The sequence below is a fragment of the Felis catus genome, chromosome C1, assembly GCF_018350175.1.
Source record: "Felis catus isolate Fca126 chromosome C1, F.catus_Fca126_mat1.0, whole genome shotgun sequence".
NCBI classification, from domain to species: Eukaryota; Metazoa; Chordata; class Mammalia; order Carnivora; family Felidae; genus Felis; species Felis catus.
Window position 1 is genome coordinate 4,892,221 of NC_058375.1, and position 18,568 is coordinate 4,910,788.

General features: G+C 47.5%; 1 protein-coding gene and 1 non-coding gene across 9 annotated transcripts in view; both read left to right on the forward strand.

Annotated features, from left to right (window-relative positions):
- CAMTA1 (calmodulin binding transcription activator 1) overlaps nt 1-18,568 on the forward strand; it is an 850,500-nt gene that overhangs the window by 409,289 nt on the left and 422,643 nt on the right. For all 8 annotated transcript variants that reach the window (XM_045035030.1, XM_045035028.1, XM_045035029.1 and 5 more), the window contains exon 6: nt 11,767-11,902. In XM_045035030.1, coding sequence (XP_044890965.1) covers nt 11,767-11,902 — 136 coding nt within the window. The remainder of the gene's footprint in view (nt 1-11,766; nt 11,903-18,568) is intronic.
- On the forward strand, nt 5,389-5,495 carry LOC111562026. The gene has a single exon (XR_002745087.1). It is a non-coding gene; the product is annotated as a U6 spliceosomal RNA (small nuclear RNA).

Sequence of the window (18,568 nt, forward strand, 5' to 3'; positions counted from 1 at the left end):
CTGCTAGGCTCTTGGGCCTCACCCCCTGCCTGCACCCCCACCTACTCTCTGCCTGCCAGTATGCTTCTCGGGCCACTGACCTTGCTGCTGTCGCTTTCCCGGGAGCCTTCCTGGCTGAGCCCCGGCCTTCGCCTACGCTTCTGTTCAGATGCCATGTCTGGGAGAGAGGTCTCCGGGCTGGCCCGTCCCACATCACAGCCAGCTGTTACAGGACATGTCGCCTCCTGTCCCGTCCACCGGAGCGTGGTCTTCTGAAGCCCCCAAGTGCCTCCTTCTACCTCCCCGACCGGACAGCAGGCCTTACACAGGCAGCGCTTTGGACGCTTCTGTTCACAACAGCACCTACGGCGCCTTGCACCAATGCTTGGCCCGTAATAGCTGCTCAATAAATATTAATTGAATAAATCACTGAATGTCATAATGGAATTTCAAGCCGAGTGCCCTGGGAGCTCTAGGAAGGGAGCCATTAATGAGTCCCTGCAGACTTTCTGGGTAGTGATTCCTGGTCATATGGGCTGTATCTTCTCGGTGACCACCAGCCTCAGCTGATACGAACAAACCTATGGTTAGGAGGCTGCATTTAGTGAATTGGCTTCTGCCTCCGAGTGCTGGCAGCCTGAGCTGTCCCTCACCCTGCTTTCAGCCCCCCACAGAGGCATCCTGGCCTGTGGACATGACAGTCCGGTGCCCATCCCCCGAGGTTGCCCTGGCCTGGCCCGTCCTCGGGTTTAGGGGGGCCTGCCAGAGACGGGTGGCACCCAGTACTCACTGCTGGGCAGTGCTGGTGCTGTTTCCGCCTTTATTCCGGAGAAGCACCCTCAAACGGAGGCCCTGGGGGTCTGCTCCTGTAGAACAGCACCAGCAGGTGCTGGCACTGACGCCCCGTGGCGGACGGGGGCTTCTGGGCACACGAATCTACCCAATCGTTTGTTTCTTGATAAGAAAGCCTCTTTTACGATTTTTCAATTTGCCCTTATTTTAATGAAAAGAAGCTGGGGTTGGACCGCCCAAGAAGGAGCTAATCAAATAAAGCAAATTGGTGTTACCTTCTCCCGGTCCCTATTATTTCTATGGCTCCAGCTGGAATTTATTATGAAAAGCAATTGGTTTTCATATCTGGCAGATAGCAGCCTGGGCCGGGCCTGACAGCCCTTTCTTCCCTATCATTCCATAAATGGCTTCCAGTGGCCAGGCTTGGGGGGGGGGGTACGGAGGAGGAGAGGACACGGAGTGCTCCCCACCAGCTCTCCTGCTCCTTGTCCCCCAAATCGTGCAGACCCTATAAACAAGTCAGAAGAAAACACCAGATTGAAAGTTAATAAAGCAGCTCCTGTCCGTGAGATTTGGGCTGTCGCCGTGGCTTCTTGGGGTTCCGTTTGGCATCCTATCAACCTTGCTGTGCTCCAGCCATCAATTACCACTCTCGCTGGGTCTGTGTGCAAGGGAGATAAGCAGGGGAGACATTCCTTTTCCAGATTCCTTTCCTCTCCTTGCAACAAAAGGAAGGGCTAAAGGAACATTTTAAATCAGGCTCAAATGATCCTCCTTTTATAGGAAATGTTCTGCTGTGAGAGGAAACGTGGGCTCTGAAAGTGCCCTGGGTTGCTCCTAGAGAAGGAGAGAGGGTACACTGGGGCATGTGCCAGGGATTTGTAGCAAAATGCCAGGAAGGGGGGACAGTGGGCTGGTTCACTGGTTCTGTCCTTACCAGCTGTGTGACCTTGGGAAAGTTAATTCCCTTCTCTGTGTACTTCTCATTTGTAAGATGACGACACCAGTATTCACCTACTATAGTTGTTGTGGGATTAAAATGAGAAGTGGGAGGGGCGCCTGGGTGGCGCAGTCGGTTAAGCTTCCGACTTCAGCCAGGTCACGATCTCGCGGTCCGGGAGTTCGAGCCCCGCGTCAGGCTCTGGGCTGATGGCTCAGAGCCTGGAGCCTGTTTCCGATTCTGTGTCTCCCTCTCTCTCTGCCCCTTCCCCGTTCATGCTCTGTCTCTCTCTGTCCCAAAAATAAATAAACGTTGAAAAAAAAATTAAAAAAAAAAATGAGAAGTGGGAGGGAAGGGCTTTGCCTGCATCTGACATTCGAAAATGCCAGAGAGGTGGCCGCTCTTGTCATAGCAGTTGTTGTCATGCTTATTATGGGCACTTTGAACTAGGCCATGCACTTCTTTTTTTTTTTTAATAATTTTTTAAAACGTTTATTTATTTTTGAGACAGAGGGAGACAGAGCGTGAGTGGGGAAGGGACAGAGAGAGAGGGAGACACAGAATCCGCAACAGGCTCCAGGCTCTGGGCTGTCAGCACAGAGCCCAACGTGGGGCTCGAACCCATGAACCGCGGGATCATGACCCGAGCCGACGTTGGATACTCAACTGACTGAGCCACCCAAGGGCCCCTAGGCCACACACTTCTAATGGTGCATTTCAATCAGGTCATTCTGTGTTGGAAAGATCAGAAGGAAAGTTGTGGGTACGCGTGTGTAAGTGGCAGTGAAGAGTGGTGTTTCTCTTTTCTTAACTGCCCACTGGAATGGAGGTTCCACACTGGCCTCGGGAACAGCATTCCTGCTCTAGGACACTACATGTTGTGCCTTGTCAGAGGAGCCCGTTTCACATTTGGGGTCAGGTTTGGAGGCCATTGGAACTGCAGGAATTGCATTTCCCTTCACCTGGGCCCTTCTCTGTGCCTCCTGGTGTGAGGGTTGGGACCAAGGGCAATGAATAGAAGGGGAGGAGAAAGGGGGAACCTACCCAGGTTTGGGTTCTAGCTGCAAAAAGGGACTCTCTGGAGATGCTCACTGTTTAGAAGCCATCCAGACACTGCTTATGGAGTCTTACTGGGAATGAGGACATCATCCATTCTCTTCTCCAAGGGAAGCCACAGGGACATATTGTATGACTTCAGTGGGACAGTAGACAGTCAGCCAGAACAGAGCTGACAGCACAAAGTCAGCTGCCACTAGGCCAGGCCAGAAAGGGGCTGACGAGAGACCTGAGGAAGCCCATGGATGCTGGGGTAGCGGGCTGGTTCTCAGTTGTCTGCATGGAATTTCAGGTGGTTGTCAAGGTCCTGGAAGTGATCTGTTAGTGATAGGGGAAGGGAGGGTTCTAGGAGGAAGGGCCATGGACCTGAGCTGTTTAGGGGACACTGATTTCTAAAGTTAGACTCAAGCACTGGAAAGAGTATCTAGACCATTCCTTTTGTAGGATTAACCTAGCGTTGGCTGCAGCCCCCTGTGGCTCCATAAATTCCTCTTTAATATCCACACATGAAACCTCTCAAGAACATATCCCCCCTCTGATCTTCATTTACTGATTGTCTTCAGTGTACCTAATTTGAAAAATGTTTTTTGCCTTAAAGTGGCGGACGAGTGTGTGTGCCTCAGTGCTTACAGGCAGACAGCCTCTCCCCTGGGTGAATTTTCCAGCTGCACCCTACAACGTGCCATTTCATTACACCCTAAATCCCTCCATTATTGTCCCTGGCAGAGGCCCCTACAAAAAGGGGCCACATTTCTTATCGTTATTAGTTATGAAGAACACATATTACGTGGTGGGTGGCATGCCGGGCACCTCTCATACATTATGTCTGCTACAACAGAGGGATCAAGTAATTTGCTCAAGGTCACACAGCTCATAAGGAGTTGAGCCAAGCTTTAAGATGTAACCTAGAGCTCACTTCAAATCCCATGATCATCTTTTTTTTTTTAACGTCCTATTATGGAAAATTTCAAACATCTACAAATATAGACAGGCTAGTGTAATAAACTCCTATATACTTATTATCCACTTTCAACTGTAGTCAACACATGGCCAGTCTTGTTTCATTTACGTTTCCTCCTCCCACCACACACATTGTCATGAAGCATATTGTAGACACTATACAATTTCATCAGTAAATGTTTTAGTATATATCTCTAAAATATAAGGTCTCTTTTTAAAAACATACTCCTGCACTACAATTATCACTTAAAAATTAATAATTCTAGATATTGTTAAACATCCAATCACTGTTCCAGTTGTTTCACAAACGCTGTAATTTTTTTTTGTTTTTTACAGATTGTGACTGGTTGACACATCTCTTGTCTCTTTTAATCTATATATTCCTACTCTAGCATTCTCTTACTCTCTTTTTCACTGAATTCATTGAAGAATCCAGGTCACCTATCTGCCCTGTGGTTTCCCACAGTCTGGATTTCGCTGACAGCATCCCCATGGTTCCCTTTACCATGTTCTTCTGTCCTCCGTGGACCTCGTGGACCTTATAAAGTGGTAGATCAGGAGGTCTGAATAATTTTAAATTCCTTTTTAAAAAACTTTTTTTTTTTCCGTTACAGCAAAGTATTCTTCTATCAGGGACACATTCTATCTGGTTGTTTCTCTTTTGTGATGTCAGTCATTAATTGATGATTCATTAATTATTAGGGGTTGCAAAGTGGTGATGTTTTAATTCTCTCACTTCTTCATTTATTGGCGGGGATACTTTTATAGAGAAAGTCCTCTCTTTTGCAATTTGCTAACTCAAAGGAACAGTTTATACAGGAAAGGTAAGATAAATGCCTGATTCTTCCTCCTTATACTTCTTCAGTTTTCAAAATAATGTATTAGGTCAGGAGCCTCCTCCAACAATGATCAATTAGTTTTTTGTGCACTTTAGGTTCATTATGAACTCATGGATTTAAACATATTTAACGTTTTTTAACTCAAAGCAGTTGTTATTCTTATTGATGCTTAAATTGGCCCATTTTTGGTCAGTAGGAGCTTCTTCAAGTTGATTCCCAAGTCTTTTTTTTTTTTTTTTAAGTAGGCTTCACACCTAGTGTGGAGCCCAACAGGGGGCTTGAACTCACAACTGTGAGATCAAGACCTGAGCTGAGATCAAGAGTCTGACACTTAACTGACTGAGCCACCCAGGCCCCCTGCCCACACCCCCTGTGTCCTTTTTATATGATTTAAAATCTTTGACACAGCTCACATCATACTTCATGGTGAAACTGGTTGTTTTCCTCCTAAGATGAGGAGCAAGACAGGGTTGTTTATTCTATTTGAATAATAAACATATTATTGAATAAACATATTCAAATAAACATATTGAATACCATTTCTATTCAACATTGTACTGGAGGTTCTAGCCAGTGCAATAAGGGAAGAAAAAGAAAAGGCATCTAGAATGGAAAGGAGGAAGCAAAACTCTATTCATAGGTGACTTGATTATAAATGTAAAAGATCCTAAATCTGCAAAAAAATTTTACTAGAACTAATACACAAATTTATCAAGGTCACAGAATACAGGATCAGCGTACAAAAATCAACTGTGTATCTATATGTAAGTGGAAATGTGTAAATGAGCAATCTAAAAATGAAATTTAAAGTAAACAATTGCAGTGCTCACTTTGGCAGCACATATACTAAAATTGGAATGATACAGAGAAGATCAGCATGGCCCCTACGCAAGGATGACACACAAATTCGTGAAGCGTCCCATATTTAAACAAACGAAAACATTTAACAGTTCCATTTACAGTAGCATCAAAAAGGATAAAGGACTTAGATAATTTAACTTATAAAGTGTGAAACCTGTACTATGAAGTCTTACTGAGAGAAATTAAAGATTTATATAAACGGAGAAGCACTCCATGTTCTGTGATTGGAAGTGATTAGAAGACTTGATATTGTTAAGATGGCAGTTCTTTCCAAATATATTTTTAGACTCACTGCAACCTCTATCAAAATCCCAGCAGGCATTTTTATTGTTGTTCTTGTTGTTGGTGTTGCAGAAATTGTCAAACTTACCTTAGAAGTTTTTATAGGAATACAAAGGACCTCGAATAGCCAAGACAGTTTTGGAAAATAAGGGCAAGGTTGAAAGACATATAGTTCCTGACTTCAGAATTTACTACAGAGCTGTAGCAATCAAGACAGTATAGTATTGGCATAAGGACAGAAAACAGAGAAAAATATGAAGTCCAGAAATAAAGTCTTATGTTTATGGTCAATTTATTTTAATCAAACATGCAAACATACTTCAATGGGGAAAAGGATAGCCTTTTTTTTAAAGCAACAACAAAAACAAACAAACAAAAATAGTGCTGGGACAATTGGATATCCATGTGCCAAAAATCACCTTAGGCCCTTACCTCACACCATACACAAAAGCTAACTTAAAATGCACCGTAGACTTAAATGTGAAAGCTAAGACTGTGAAGCTCAGAAGAAAACACAAGAAAAGATTTCTGTGTCCTCAGGTTAGGTGAAAAATAATCCTAGATATGATACTGAAAGCATGATTCATAAAAGAAAAAAATTGATAAATTGGGACTTTACCAAAATTAAAAACTTTTGCTCTTTAAAAGAAACCCATAAAGAAAAGGAAAGCCATGGGCCAAGAGAAAACATTTGCAAACCCATTATCTGATAAAAGACTTCTATCCAGATTTTATCGAAATAGCTCTTACAACTCAAAAAGAAGAACACAACTCAATTAAAAATGGGTAAAAGATTCAAATAGACATTTCACCAAAGAACTTATATGAATGGCTAATGAGGACATGAAAAGATGCTCAATATCATTAATCATTAGGGAGATGCAAATTAAAACGCTGCCACACACCCAGTAGGATGGCCATAATCCAAGAGATGAGACAATGCCAAATGCTGGAAAGGATGTGATGTTGGAACTCTCGTTCATTTCTAGTCAGAAAGCAAAATGGTGCTGCCACGTTGGAGAACATGCTGCCAGTTTTATGTTTATGTTCTCTGTTGTACCTGTCTTTCACCTGTTGTTGCTGCATTTTTAATCATGCTTAGGAAGTTTTCTCCACTTTCAGGTTATAGAGAAATTCACCTATGTTTTCTCCTATAGTAGTGTGTGATTTTATTTACAACATTTAAATCTCAGGTCCATTTGGAATTCATTCTGCTCTACAGTGTGGGGAATAGATCCAATTTTATCTTTTTCCATATGCCAGTATCACTTATTAAAAAGTCAGTCCCCTTCCTCCACTGATTTGTGATGTCTCCTTTAGAGCATATTAATTTGCGGGGTGCCTGGGTGGCTCAGTTGGTTAAGTGTCCAACTTCGACTCAGGTCATGATCTCGCGGTTTTGTGTTCGAGCCCCATGTCGGGCTCTGTGCTGACAGCTCGGAGCCTGGAGCCTGCTTCGGATTCTGTGTCTCCCTCTCTCTCTGCCCCTCCCCTGCTCATGCTCTGTGTCTCTCTGTCTCTCAATAATAAATAAACATTTAAAAAATTATAAAGTATATTAATTTGCATGTGGAAGTGGGAATATTTCTGGATTTTCTCTTCTGTTCCCTTGGTCTTTCTATGTATTCACATGTCAATTCCATACTTCTTTAAATATAGAGGTTTTATAGAATGTGTTAATAACCTATAGGGCTAGCCTCTACACTTTGGTTCTCTTTATTAAAGTTTTTCTGGCTATCACTGGTGTTTTTTCCTTCCTCATAACTTTTGTAATAAGATTCTCTAGACCCAGAAAAAAAAACCCTAATGGGATTCTTGTTGTCATTACATTTTGTTTATAGATTAATTTTTGGAAGACGGACATTTTTATGATTTTTGCTTTTCCTAATCAAGAACATGTTATGTTTTTGCATTTACTGAAACCTATTTTGTCCTTTAGATTTTTATAGTTTTTCTCCTTGTGTTTTGGGAATGTCTTATTAAATTTATGCCTAAGTATTTAGTTTTCTTTTTTCTTGATAGCATTTACTGTATGATGTAAGACATACAGTATATATATGAAGAAGTCACACATCACTCCTTCTGTCTCATTTGTGTGTGTGTGTGTGTGCAGTGTGTGTGTGTGTGTGATATACACACACTCACACACTGCACACGCACACACAAACTATTGATTATGTATCTTAACTTTATATCTGCTGGTTTACTTTTGTAATTTTCAGTACCTTTTCCATTGATCCCATGATCTTTTCACCATATTGCATGAGTGTTACTGGTTTTGCCAGCCATTCGTGTCTCAGATAAAAAGGTTATTTGGCTAGAAGCCTCCCTCTAGAAGCATCCCTAATGCTCACGGTTTTTTTCTTGATATTTCTCTGGCTGCTGCCTTGGAGGTCTCGGATTGTTTCCCTGAGGATCTCTTAGATGGTCAGCTTCAGTCGGGTTCCCCCAGGGGACCCTGAGATAGATAGACTCTGGTACAGCTTATTTGAGAGGCAGTCCTGGGAAGCACCAGTACGGGGCATGAAGGTGAGAGAGGAAGGGGAGGAATACAAATAAAGGGCTCATGGGTGCGTCTGGGTGGCTCAGTTGGTTAAGCTTCAGACTCTTGGTTTCAGATCAGGTCAGGATCTCACTGTTCATGAGTTCGAGCCCCACGTCAGACTGTATGCTGACAGCATGAGCCTGCTTGGGATTCTCTCTGCCCCCTCTCTGCCCCTCTCCTGCTTGGTCACTCTCTCTCTCAAAATAAATAAATACATTTTTTAAAAATTAAAAAAATCCCACAACAAATAGAGGGCTCTTGTCCAGCAGGTCTCCATCTGGGCAACTGGCACTTAGGCTCTAGAAGATCATATAGAACACCCAGAGTCATCCTGAGTGTGGGGTAAGGAGGCCTGGGATTGCCCAGTTGTGGAGTGAGGGGGCCAGGACTTCACCCACCAAATCCCCACCCCCTGGGTGAGGCGTGCTTTCAGGGTATTAAATCACCCAGTCAGGGGAGCAAACCAAGACTGGCCCCACCCACAATCTATGCTAAACCAGTAGACTTGGGGGAGATACTGGAGTCACCCTGAGTCCGAGTGAATCCTGCTCAGACACTCTGTGGCTACAAGGGGCTTGGTTTTCTCATCTGTTGGTAGTGATGATCTTACCTCATCATGTTGTGGTGAGAATGCAAACAGCCTGGATAAAGGCACAGATACAGGTGTAGCTATGGATGTCGACGTAGGTGCCGATGTCAACATCAATACACACGTGTGGTTGCAGATGTAGATAGAGATGCAGACAGACATAGACGCAGGTACAGGTGTAGACCTACAGACAGAGACACAGGTGTAGACACAGGTGCAGACACGCACGTGGCCTGCTCCTCCCACACCAGACACTGACTGGGACTTGGTGGGATCGTTAAGTGGAAGGACTTCCATCCCTCTTACCTGACTCTCTGTTGCCACTGCCGTCTGTCCTCAGCTCCATTTCCATTTCCCTGCTCTTCTCAGGGGGGTGCTGCCTTTATGCTGCCGTGAGATGTAGTAAAGCCCTCCCCCGGCTGGACCCCTATTGTGGGGCCTAGTCCACCCATCCCTCCTTCCCTGGACCCCTTCCCACCAGCTCCGACTTGTTCTTGATTATATTCTGGGTTGGCAGCTCAGCCTCATTTTCTTCACGTTGTGGGGCCCCTCTGCGGTCTGTTTTTCTCTTTGCCATTCTTAGGACCCGAGAACTATGGAGGGAGGGACCTACCCCCATCACACAGAGCAGAAGCAAGTTCTAATACAATCAGAGTGCTGGATTAAACACCATTAGGTTGCTCATTATTGCAAGTTAAAATGACGACTCCATTTATTAAGGCCATTTAAGTTGGCCACTTGGGCTCCCTGCGGGATTATGACCAGCTCAAAATGTCGGATGACAGGGCCATTCTCACGTTCTCAGAATGCAAAGGGCAGGTCACCAGGGGAAAATGGGTTTCCTAAGGTGGGAACAGTTGTGGTTCTGACTGTGGACGTGACAGTATTCTGGGAAGTTCACTCTCTTTGGGTCGTACCAGTCACGATCTGAGGACAGTTGGCCTGAACGCTCTGCTGAGGTTTGCCGATCATGTCTAGAAAGAGTGGGGCTGTGGAGCAGCTCTGCGTGTAGCTGTCTTGGCTCACGAGAAGCTGGACTGGATTAATGTTGTGTCTTCCTCAGCAGATGGGGTTCCTTGCACGCTCCCGTGGATGTCTTCATTCCTGCGTGGAGGGGGCGGGACAAATGCAGAACCGTCTATTTGATCAGATGTGTTCCTTCGCTTATTCCCGAGGCACTGGCCCTGAGCATAGTAGTTGGACTTCGGGGCCCTTCCAATGGTTTGGGTACCATGAGCAGGGCCGGAGTGGAGAGAGGCAGGCCCAGGTGGCCCCATATTCCAGCCTCCCTGCTATCTAGAAATGGATGAATACTGTGAGGTTTTCAGTGCAGACTCGTAAGTGCGAGACAAACGGTCAGGTGACAGCATTGTGACAAGCCTGTGAAGCTATTTCCCAATTGTTTTAGTCGGCCACACTCAGGGAGGAAACCAGCACTGACATAAACCAATTGCACCGTGATCGGCAAACAATGAAGTGTTGGGAGTCGCTGTTGAAAGTCTATAATTTCCAATGGAATTGCTGTTCAGTCAGCTCGCTGCTGAATGACACAGCCCGTCTGGGTGGGAACTACAGTTAGCCTCTGTCACCCTGGCGTGACTCCCACCCCCTGCCCCAGACAATGTAGTAAGACGTCACTAGCCAGTGTTCTGTGCCTGACTGTGAAATGGCCCCTTGTTGGGGGAGGAGGAAGGAAAGACTGGGATACAGGCTCCTGCCCCAGGCCACGAGGAACCACTGTCGCAAAGACACAGACGCCCACTTGCATTGGAAGAAACCACCTCCTTTGCCTTGTATGTGTAAGGAGCTCTCACGCCAAGGCTAGGAGTGAGATGTGCCTGTGCTGGTCTGCCGGACACATAGACTCATTTGTGACCTTCCTGTGCTGAGGTCTCAGCCGGGGGTAGCATGGCCATGGGGAGCGAGTGACGTACTCTTTGCTTTCGGGGGCAGCCTCAGTCTTCCTTGAAGGTTGAATCTGCCCACACCTGCTGCTGCTTCGCTCTGGAAGGGGCTTGCCACAGCACATGCTGCCAGAGGAATTTAGTTGTTTCTCTCCTTGGCGTTTCCAAACCAAAGTGTGTGCCCTCTGTAGCTGCGGAGGTGCGCGTGAACATCCTCTGCTCTCTTCGGTTGGTTCGTGACTTCTTTTAGGACAATTCACGGTTCTTCTCTGTTTGTTCTTTTGGAATGGCACAAGAGTGGCCATCCCCTCTCAGCGTTTAGCGAGCGGGAAGCCAACGATTTTCCTAAGGTACGGTGGTCGTGGACCAAATAGACAAATTGACCTGACAGGGCTGAGCCTTCTGACAGCCGAAGCCCAAATGTGAAAGAATCAGGTACTTAGCTGACTTGAGAAGAAGCGCTATAGATGTTGCTCTGAATCTTGCAGCGATCTAAACGCGCGCAATGAATCAAGAGCGTTTGGCCTGGGCGACTAGTTCTTCCATTGGTCTGTTCTTAACATAGTCATCTAGCGTCTGCGTTAAACTTATTTATTTCCTAATGCTGGGTGATGGATTAAAAGATGTGTAGAAAATCTTTCTACAAGAGATAAGATATTGCAGTCTGCCACGACACCCCCGGCTCTTTTTGCTTTCTCTTGCTGTTCTTCTACTTTTCAGCACGGAGCTCGGGCCCCCACGTCGTATATCTTGATTAGATGCTGGATATTACTAAGGGGATGTTTTTTAAGCCTATCATTGACACATTTAATTCATTAGGTACCAAATCCACAAGCAAATTTTGGCTGGCCATAAAACATGGTTAATCCAGGGAGCTGCAATAAAAGGTGAAAAATTATGTTCCGGCAAATGTGGAATATTGCTTTTCTGTAGAGACTTTTCCTGGTCCGCGATATCTTTCTTCATAAATTTTTCTTCTGCTTGGTTCTCTTGGTAACTTAACCATTTGTTGTTTCCAGACCACAGAATGGCTCAATGATCCTCTACAACAGGAAGAAGGTGAAATACAGGAAGGATGGGTATTGCTGGAAAAAGAGGAAAGACGGGAAAACGACCAGAGAGGACCACATGAAACTCAAGGTCCAGGGAGTGGAGGTAAAGGGCAGAAAGGCTCTCTTGTTCCACAAATGTTGTTTCTGGGCTGCAATGACACGGGATCGCTTTGGAGTAATTTGCTGCCAGTCACCTCTGTCAAAAGCATTTCTGTTTGCCAAGCCCCCCCCCGTTTGCTGTTTTTTTTTTTTTCTTCCTTCTTACCCAATAGCCTCCGTTCAAGTTTTCCGTAAAGCCAGATTTAACTAAAGCAGTCCTGTTTCTTGGGAGTCCTTGGTGCATAGACTGGGATTTGCAAGGTTCCTGCAGAACCCTGTGTTGTATCTATCACGGAGAAGGCTGCAGGTGCATTGAGAGTCTGCAGGTGTGAGGGAAGAAGGAGCCTCGTGAAGCGTCTCCCCGTCCAGGTGGCCTGGACCTGCCTTTGCTGAGTGGGTCCCTTGGGATCTGGTGATCTCCAACCAGAGCCTGGCTTTACTCCCTCTGCTGGCAGCCTCTTCCATTTCCTTCTGGGCATTTCAACCTCAGAGAGCTCGGAGGTGTTAAAGATGAACAGCTGGGGTTCTTGTGGCTGGGGTGGAGGTGGGCGCTGCTGGGCACATCTTGGGATCTGTGCACACTTCGGTTTGGATCCTGGGGGAAGGCAAGGTGCAGTGTGGTGGTTTTGCTATTGTTCTGAGACCACAGGCTCCGACTCTCGGGTGGCCATGGAGACTTTCTCCTGGGGTCCTTTCATTGTTGGAAGGCCTAAGCCGTGTGTCACAGCGGTAGAGGGAGAGGGTATGAATCGTGGTACATTCGTGGCTGCTAGTTAGCGAGCACACACTTCGTTGCATTGCTTGATCCTTGTAAAATATCTTCCCCGCGAGGATGGTGCTGTCTTGGGTCAGGAGCCGAGAAGGTGGCTTGTGATCCACCTGGCAATTCACGCGGGTCAAAGAGAGAGATCCTGGAGTCCGCTGGTGTGTTGGGTCCCCTAGCATGCCAGGATTGATCACCTGGACGATAAGCCCTCTTGAGTTCAACAGCTCACACTCCAGGCCGACATTCTCCGTGACACACTTTATCATTATGACTTTTTCTGTATTAATCATGTGCTTTTATGGCTGTTAAAAATAGCATCCGGTGGCTTTTATTATATTACCCCACAGAGAGAGATAACTTCTGTTTTATGTTTTTGTGGTTGTTTTTTTTAAACACCCAATAACAATGCTTTATGGTGATGAGCAAAGAATAGCCCCAATATGAGAAATCCCACTTTTCCTATGTTCTCCTGTGTTCAGTGTTTGCACAGTGTGGCTTAATCAACTCACGAGACATTAAAATGCGGATCGCCCTGAATGCACTCCTATGGACCCCGGTCTAGGACCGATTGGTGATGGGGCCAGCAGATCAGCCCTCGAGGGGCCCGAGGGCACGGGGGCTGGGCCGGGTGGGCAGAAAGCGAGAAGCGTGGTTGCGACCCGCACAGGACTCTTTCCAGGACTACCAGGGTCTGTGGGAACTCACACCAGAGCTGCAGCAGACGGCCCCTGGGCCTGCAGCTCTCTGGCACAGTTCGTCTTCAATAACACGTAAATCAGGAACTTTGGGTTGTAAGTAGCAGTGGGGTGGAATTCTTCCTCAGCAGCAGCTCAAAAGCCTGGGGCAAAACAAAACAAAACAAAACAAAAATCCACAGTGCTCATTTTCTTCCCATGTTATAAATTAGAATTGTCGCTGGATGGAATCAGAATGATTGGTGGTTATTTGTAGACCATATTTGCGTTTGGAGTTCTTTGTGGCTCACGCTTGCAGTCTCGGGTGCAGACACCTGTATGGGGGAGATCGGGACCCTCGGAACGCAAGGGCAGGGAACGGGCCAGACAGCGAGGGAAACTTGCCGAGCATCAGTGGCGGTGGGGAGTGGGGATGGGAGACGGGCTTAGAGACCCTTGGTCAGCAACACGAGGTGTGTGCTCTCCGGCTCTTGGAGAGTGAGGCCACCCCAGGCAGGCACGTGGTGTGGTGGCCTCTTCCACTCAGCTCGCAGAGTTGTCCCGTTGAGTCAGTCGCTGAGCACTGACTGCGGCCCTACTCTGTGCAGGGCCCTGCAGTGTCCACAGGGAAAACAGAAGCCATATTTTCTGCCTCAGAGACTCATGGTCAAATTAAAGAGGCAGACAAACCTGAAAGTCACTGGCGGCTGAGAAGAACAGAAGCCTGAGCCTTTAGGACAAGTGTCCAGAGGATCCCAAATGGACTGGGATGACCAGAGAGGCTTCCTAGTGAGGTGGGCGATCAGCCAAACTCTTGAAGTTGGGTAGGACTGTGTGCGTTACTTACATAGTCTATCTGGACTCCCCCTTTTCACTTGGCGTGGTGGTCTGAGCTCCGTCTCTGTTGACACTCACCTCTCATCCCTTTTAACTGCTCTATAGTTTTCCACTGCAGGAGCATTCGAGCCACGCCCTAGTCAGTGCCTTTTTAGACTCTGTCCAGCTTTTCAGCATCACAGTGCTTTCAGGAGACATGTTCATACAGGTCTGCTTGTACACGTGTGCAGCCCAGGCCTGCCGGAATTGGCGGGTGTGAGGCCTTAGTGTCTTTCATTTTGCTGGACACTGTGAAATTGCTCCCAAGTGGCTGTGCCAATTACATGCCCAGCAGCACTGAGAATTCCCATCTCTTCTGTGCCCCTCTGTACACGGATGGATAAAAGACGGTGCCCTGTTCAGTCTGAACGGAATCTGTCTTAATTGTTTGTGGGGATGAGCACATCCTCATGCGAGCAGGTGTCCTTCGTGATGGATTGTCTACCACAGGGCATGGTTTTCAAACATCCCCAGAGAAAGACCTCTTTGGCAAGGGCTGCCCTCACCTCACTGCACATTTCCTGCATTTGCCCTGGTCTGGACCAATGGCCAGGAAGCCCAGAGGTCATGCGGGGACAGTGGGCAGGTGGTCCTTTCCAGCCAGGGAATTGCCATGGGGACACACATGAAGCTTTGCATCTCACGGATCTTGGAGCTGTGATTTTCTACCACCTCAGCTGGTTTCCTCAGTTCAAGGGCATGATAAAGATATTTGGATCTACCGTTTAACATATCACTTGCTATAAGCCTTCCCTCAGGCCAGGAAAACTGCCAGCCCTGTCCACGGAACCGCTCAGCAGTCCGGCTTCTTTTGTTCTCGGAGGCTGGGGCCCTAGGAACACACGGCAACTCAAAAGCACATTGATTTTCTCAGCCAGGCACAGGATGGGGGCAGCCGCTTTTGAAGCTGACGAGCTGTTAAGTCCACGATTAGTTGTCTTGTCTGTAAGCCACGGAGAAGCCAGCTCGATAAGGTTTCCAGGGACGACAAAGGTTGGCAGGGAGGAAAAAGAAGGTGGTTGTGATGTGATGTCAGCGTTTCAGGAGATGAAATCTTAGCAGGCCTGAGGTTGGCTCTGCACCCCAGGGACATTCGTGGCTGCTTATCTGGAGCCTTGATGAGGGTGGGAGCTGTGGGGGTAGGAGACTCCCTGAGAGCAGAGGGGGAGATCTGACCTGTCCCCTGCCTCCAGTATTGCCACACCCCGGGTTAGGTGAGGTGGGTGGAGTCTTTGGGCCAAGCTGGAAGAGTACACATACTTTTCAAGATCCCAGAGCTGTCCTCTGGTCCCAGAAGCTTATGGTGCTGTCTTCTGCCTGGTGTTCACACCTCTCTCCTGAGAGTGCCGGGTATAGAACCCAGGCCAGCGCTTGGCTGTCTACCCCCCAACTCCTTAGCTGCTAGGGTTCCACAACAGACAGGAGCCACACACACTTAGTATAGCAATGGCCGCTGGCTTATGAATCTCCTCCATACACACCAGCTACACTATCCCATTCAACCCCCATCGAAACATCTGTCTAAAGTACGTATTATTATCCCCATATCATAGATGAAAAAATTGAGCCTCAGACAGAGTTGCTCCCTCCTCGTATCCTGCCACAAATCAGTGTGGAGGTGGGACTTGAGCCAAGGTTCCCCTGGTTCTGTGGCAAAAGTGTTTGCCCAGACATCAGTTGCTCCTGGGCATTCCTGGGGGGATTTGTGTTTTTTTCAGATCAAGTCAGCACAGACCGTCCATCTGTCAGCCAGCTGTCCGGTGCTTTCTCCCCCATTGTGACAGGTACTGAAGGTGCAGTGACGTGAACATGAACATTCCCTATCTCACGGCAGGACACAAAATCAAGTGTGCTACTCTAACACCAGGTCACCAGGAGTGTGCTGGGAGTCCTTGCGTGGAACCTACAGGAAGGGCACCTGAGGCAGACTTGGTCGTAAAGAGGAGACATAAACATGGGGCACGAGGCACTGGTGGGAGCTAGATAGTAACAGGTTGGGGTGGGACATAGCAAGGGGCAGTGACAGGGTCTGTTGAAAAATAGCTAATGTGATTTAAAGCCACAGGTGGCCAGAATTGCGACATGTCAGAATCTCTCCCAGCCCTGTGCAGACCAGATGTTCGCCTCCCGGAGACCAGGCCTTCTCTGCTCTGATCACGAGGCACGCCTCGCCACAGACGTCCTGCCTTTGGAACCAGTGGGTGGCACTGCACAGAGGCCGTTGGCTCAACTGTGGATAGCATGGACAAAGGCATCCTTCCCCACTGAGCCGGTGCTGTGGTGGACAGGAACCCCCGGCCTGGACCATCTGCCTGGCAGAAATGTCAGTCATCCCCTCTGATTGGAATTTTCGGCAGCGAACAGAAAGTTTAGTTTTGCTGACACGTTTGTACCGTGTCCAAGAAGGAAGAGTTGCTTTGACTTCCCGACGAACTGCCTGGAAGCCGGAAGCCTGTTGTGAGCACAGCAGAGGCGGTAACAAGGTTATGTTTTTGGACTCAGCCTCATTAGAAGTGATGTTCTTTATTTGGACACTTAGGCCACATATTAAAAAGAAAAAAAAAAAGCACCTCTTTCAGAAGTAGGAATGATATTGTAGTTACCGCATTAGGAATTAACAGGGCATGAGATAACGGGCTGCCTCATGGCGATGCCAGATCGTTCCAGCCCTGCTGGCAGCCTTAAGATAAATAGATATCTCGCTTGCAGCCGATGGAGTATATTTAAAATAGCCAGCCGCAAACATGTATGGAGCCCAGATCAAGTTTGGAAGGCAGCAGCGCAGAGACAAGGAGGTCAGCTGGCTCGTGAAACGGCCGAGCAGCTGAAGCTCTCAGGGGGCCAGGCGAGTCGGTGTGTTGCCGCCTTGTGTTTTTGATAGAATCAATGCTTCTTGCTTTTCGTGGATGATCGTGTGGCTCTGGTGCGTGGACATGCTGCCTCACTCCGCTCCCCCCCAGACTCGCCACGCGCCCGCCAGTCTGTACGGTGCGGCATTTCTGGCTCAGAACCCGCGTTCTCCCACATCGACGTTGAGGTCATGGTAGCCTTGGAACTTCGGAAACTTCCAGGAGCGTCTTCCCTGGCCTCCCCCAGTCGGCAGTAGTCATTCCCTCCCTTTAATTTGTGTACCTTCCTTCAGGATGCGTTCTCTCTGACTTTCCACTAGCCCTGTCCGGTTCGATAAACACGTATTAAGTATCCAGTATCTTCTAGATGTGAGAAGGTCTGTATCTGGTATCCAGGCACTTGATGGCCTATTAAGGGCAGAATAGGGAGAGGCAGGTAGGACACAGCATCGTACTTGAGAAACTTACAGAAACACGTATCAGGTCATTTCAGTGAGGTGTGGTAACCAGTAACCCCGGAGGCTTTGGAGGGTTGGAATGGGCTTGTTTCCCCTCCGAGGACAGGGTCTGCACCGCCACCCAGAGGCTCATGCCACGAGTGCTGGATATGCTGCATGAGCAGCTCCTTTCATGGGTGTCCCCTCATCTGAGCCTCACCCAACCCTGTGGTTCCGTCGTATGAGTCGGGTGTGTTTATCCCCACGGGGACTCGCCCTCGGCTCTTCGATTTCCAAACCCGCCACCCCCTCTCTTGTGTCCGGCACTGGTGGTTGAGGTGTCCTGGTCTCATGATGCCTCCAGTGGAGCGAGCCAGCCTGTCCGGCGGCACCTTGGAGGATCTCCCCGAGCTCTCTTCTGACTTTTAATCATCTGAGTTTTTGTGCAGCGTTCTGCTGGCATGCTTGCACGTTAAAACTCAATTTCCTGTTACCTGGATGTGTTTTGGTAGAATCAATTCAGGAACTCAAATCCATAGTCTTTCTTTAATTTCTAATTACTTAGCATCCCTGGTGACATGTCCCTACCCAACTCGTATAATTAAATTTTAACTAATAAATAACATTAAACTAGCTACGCTTTGAAATGGCAATAGCCTCTGTTCACCTTCTGCTGAGCTCATGGAGGCCTGGCCACGGTGGTGGTTTTGCTTCTTTTTCTTAAGGCTCTGCCTTCCCTGACCAAAGGCAGTTAACAGCAGCAATGACAACTATGGCATCATTCATCGAACACCTACTGAATACCTGTTCCTGTCCCCATCGCTTTATGGGTGCCATCTTGTCCAATGACTTGGCAACATTCCCATTTAGCAGGCCATGCCATTTTCCTCATTCTTGCAGAAGATGTACTTAATTTTTAGAAGATTAAGAAATATATCTAAGGACGCCCAGCTGGTCTGTAACAGAGTCAACACACTACCCCGGGTCTGTCTGATTGCAAATCCCCAGTTTCCTCATCGCCATACCACATCGGCTTTCAGAACACCCGATACTCCGGAGATGTGTGCT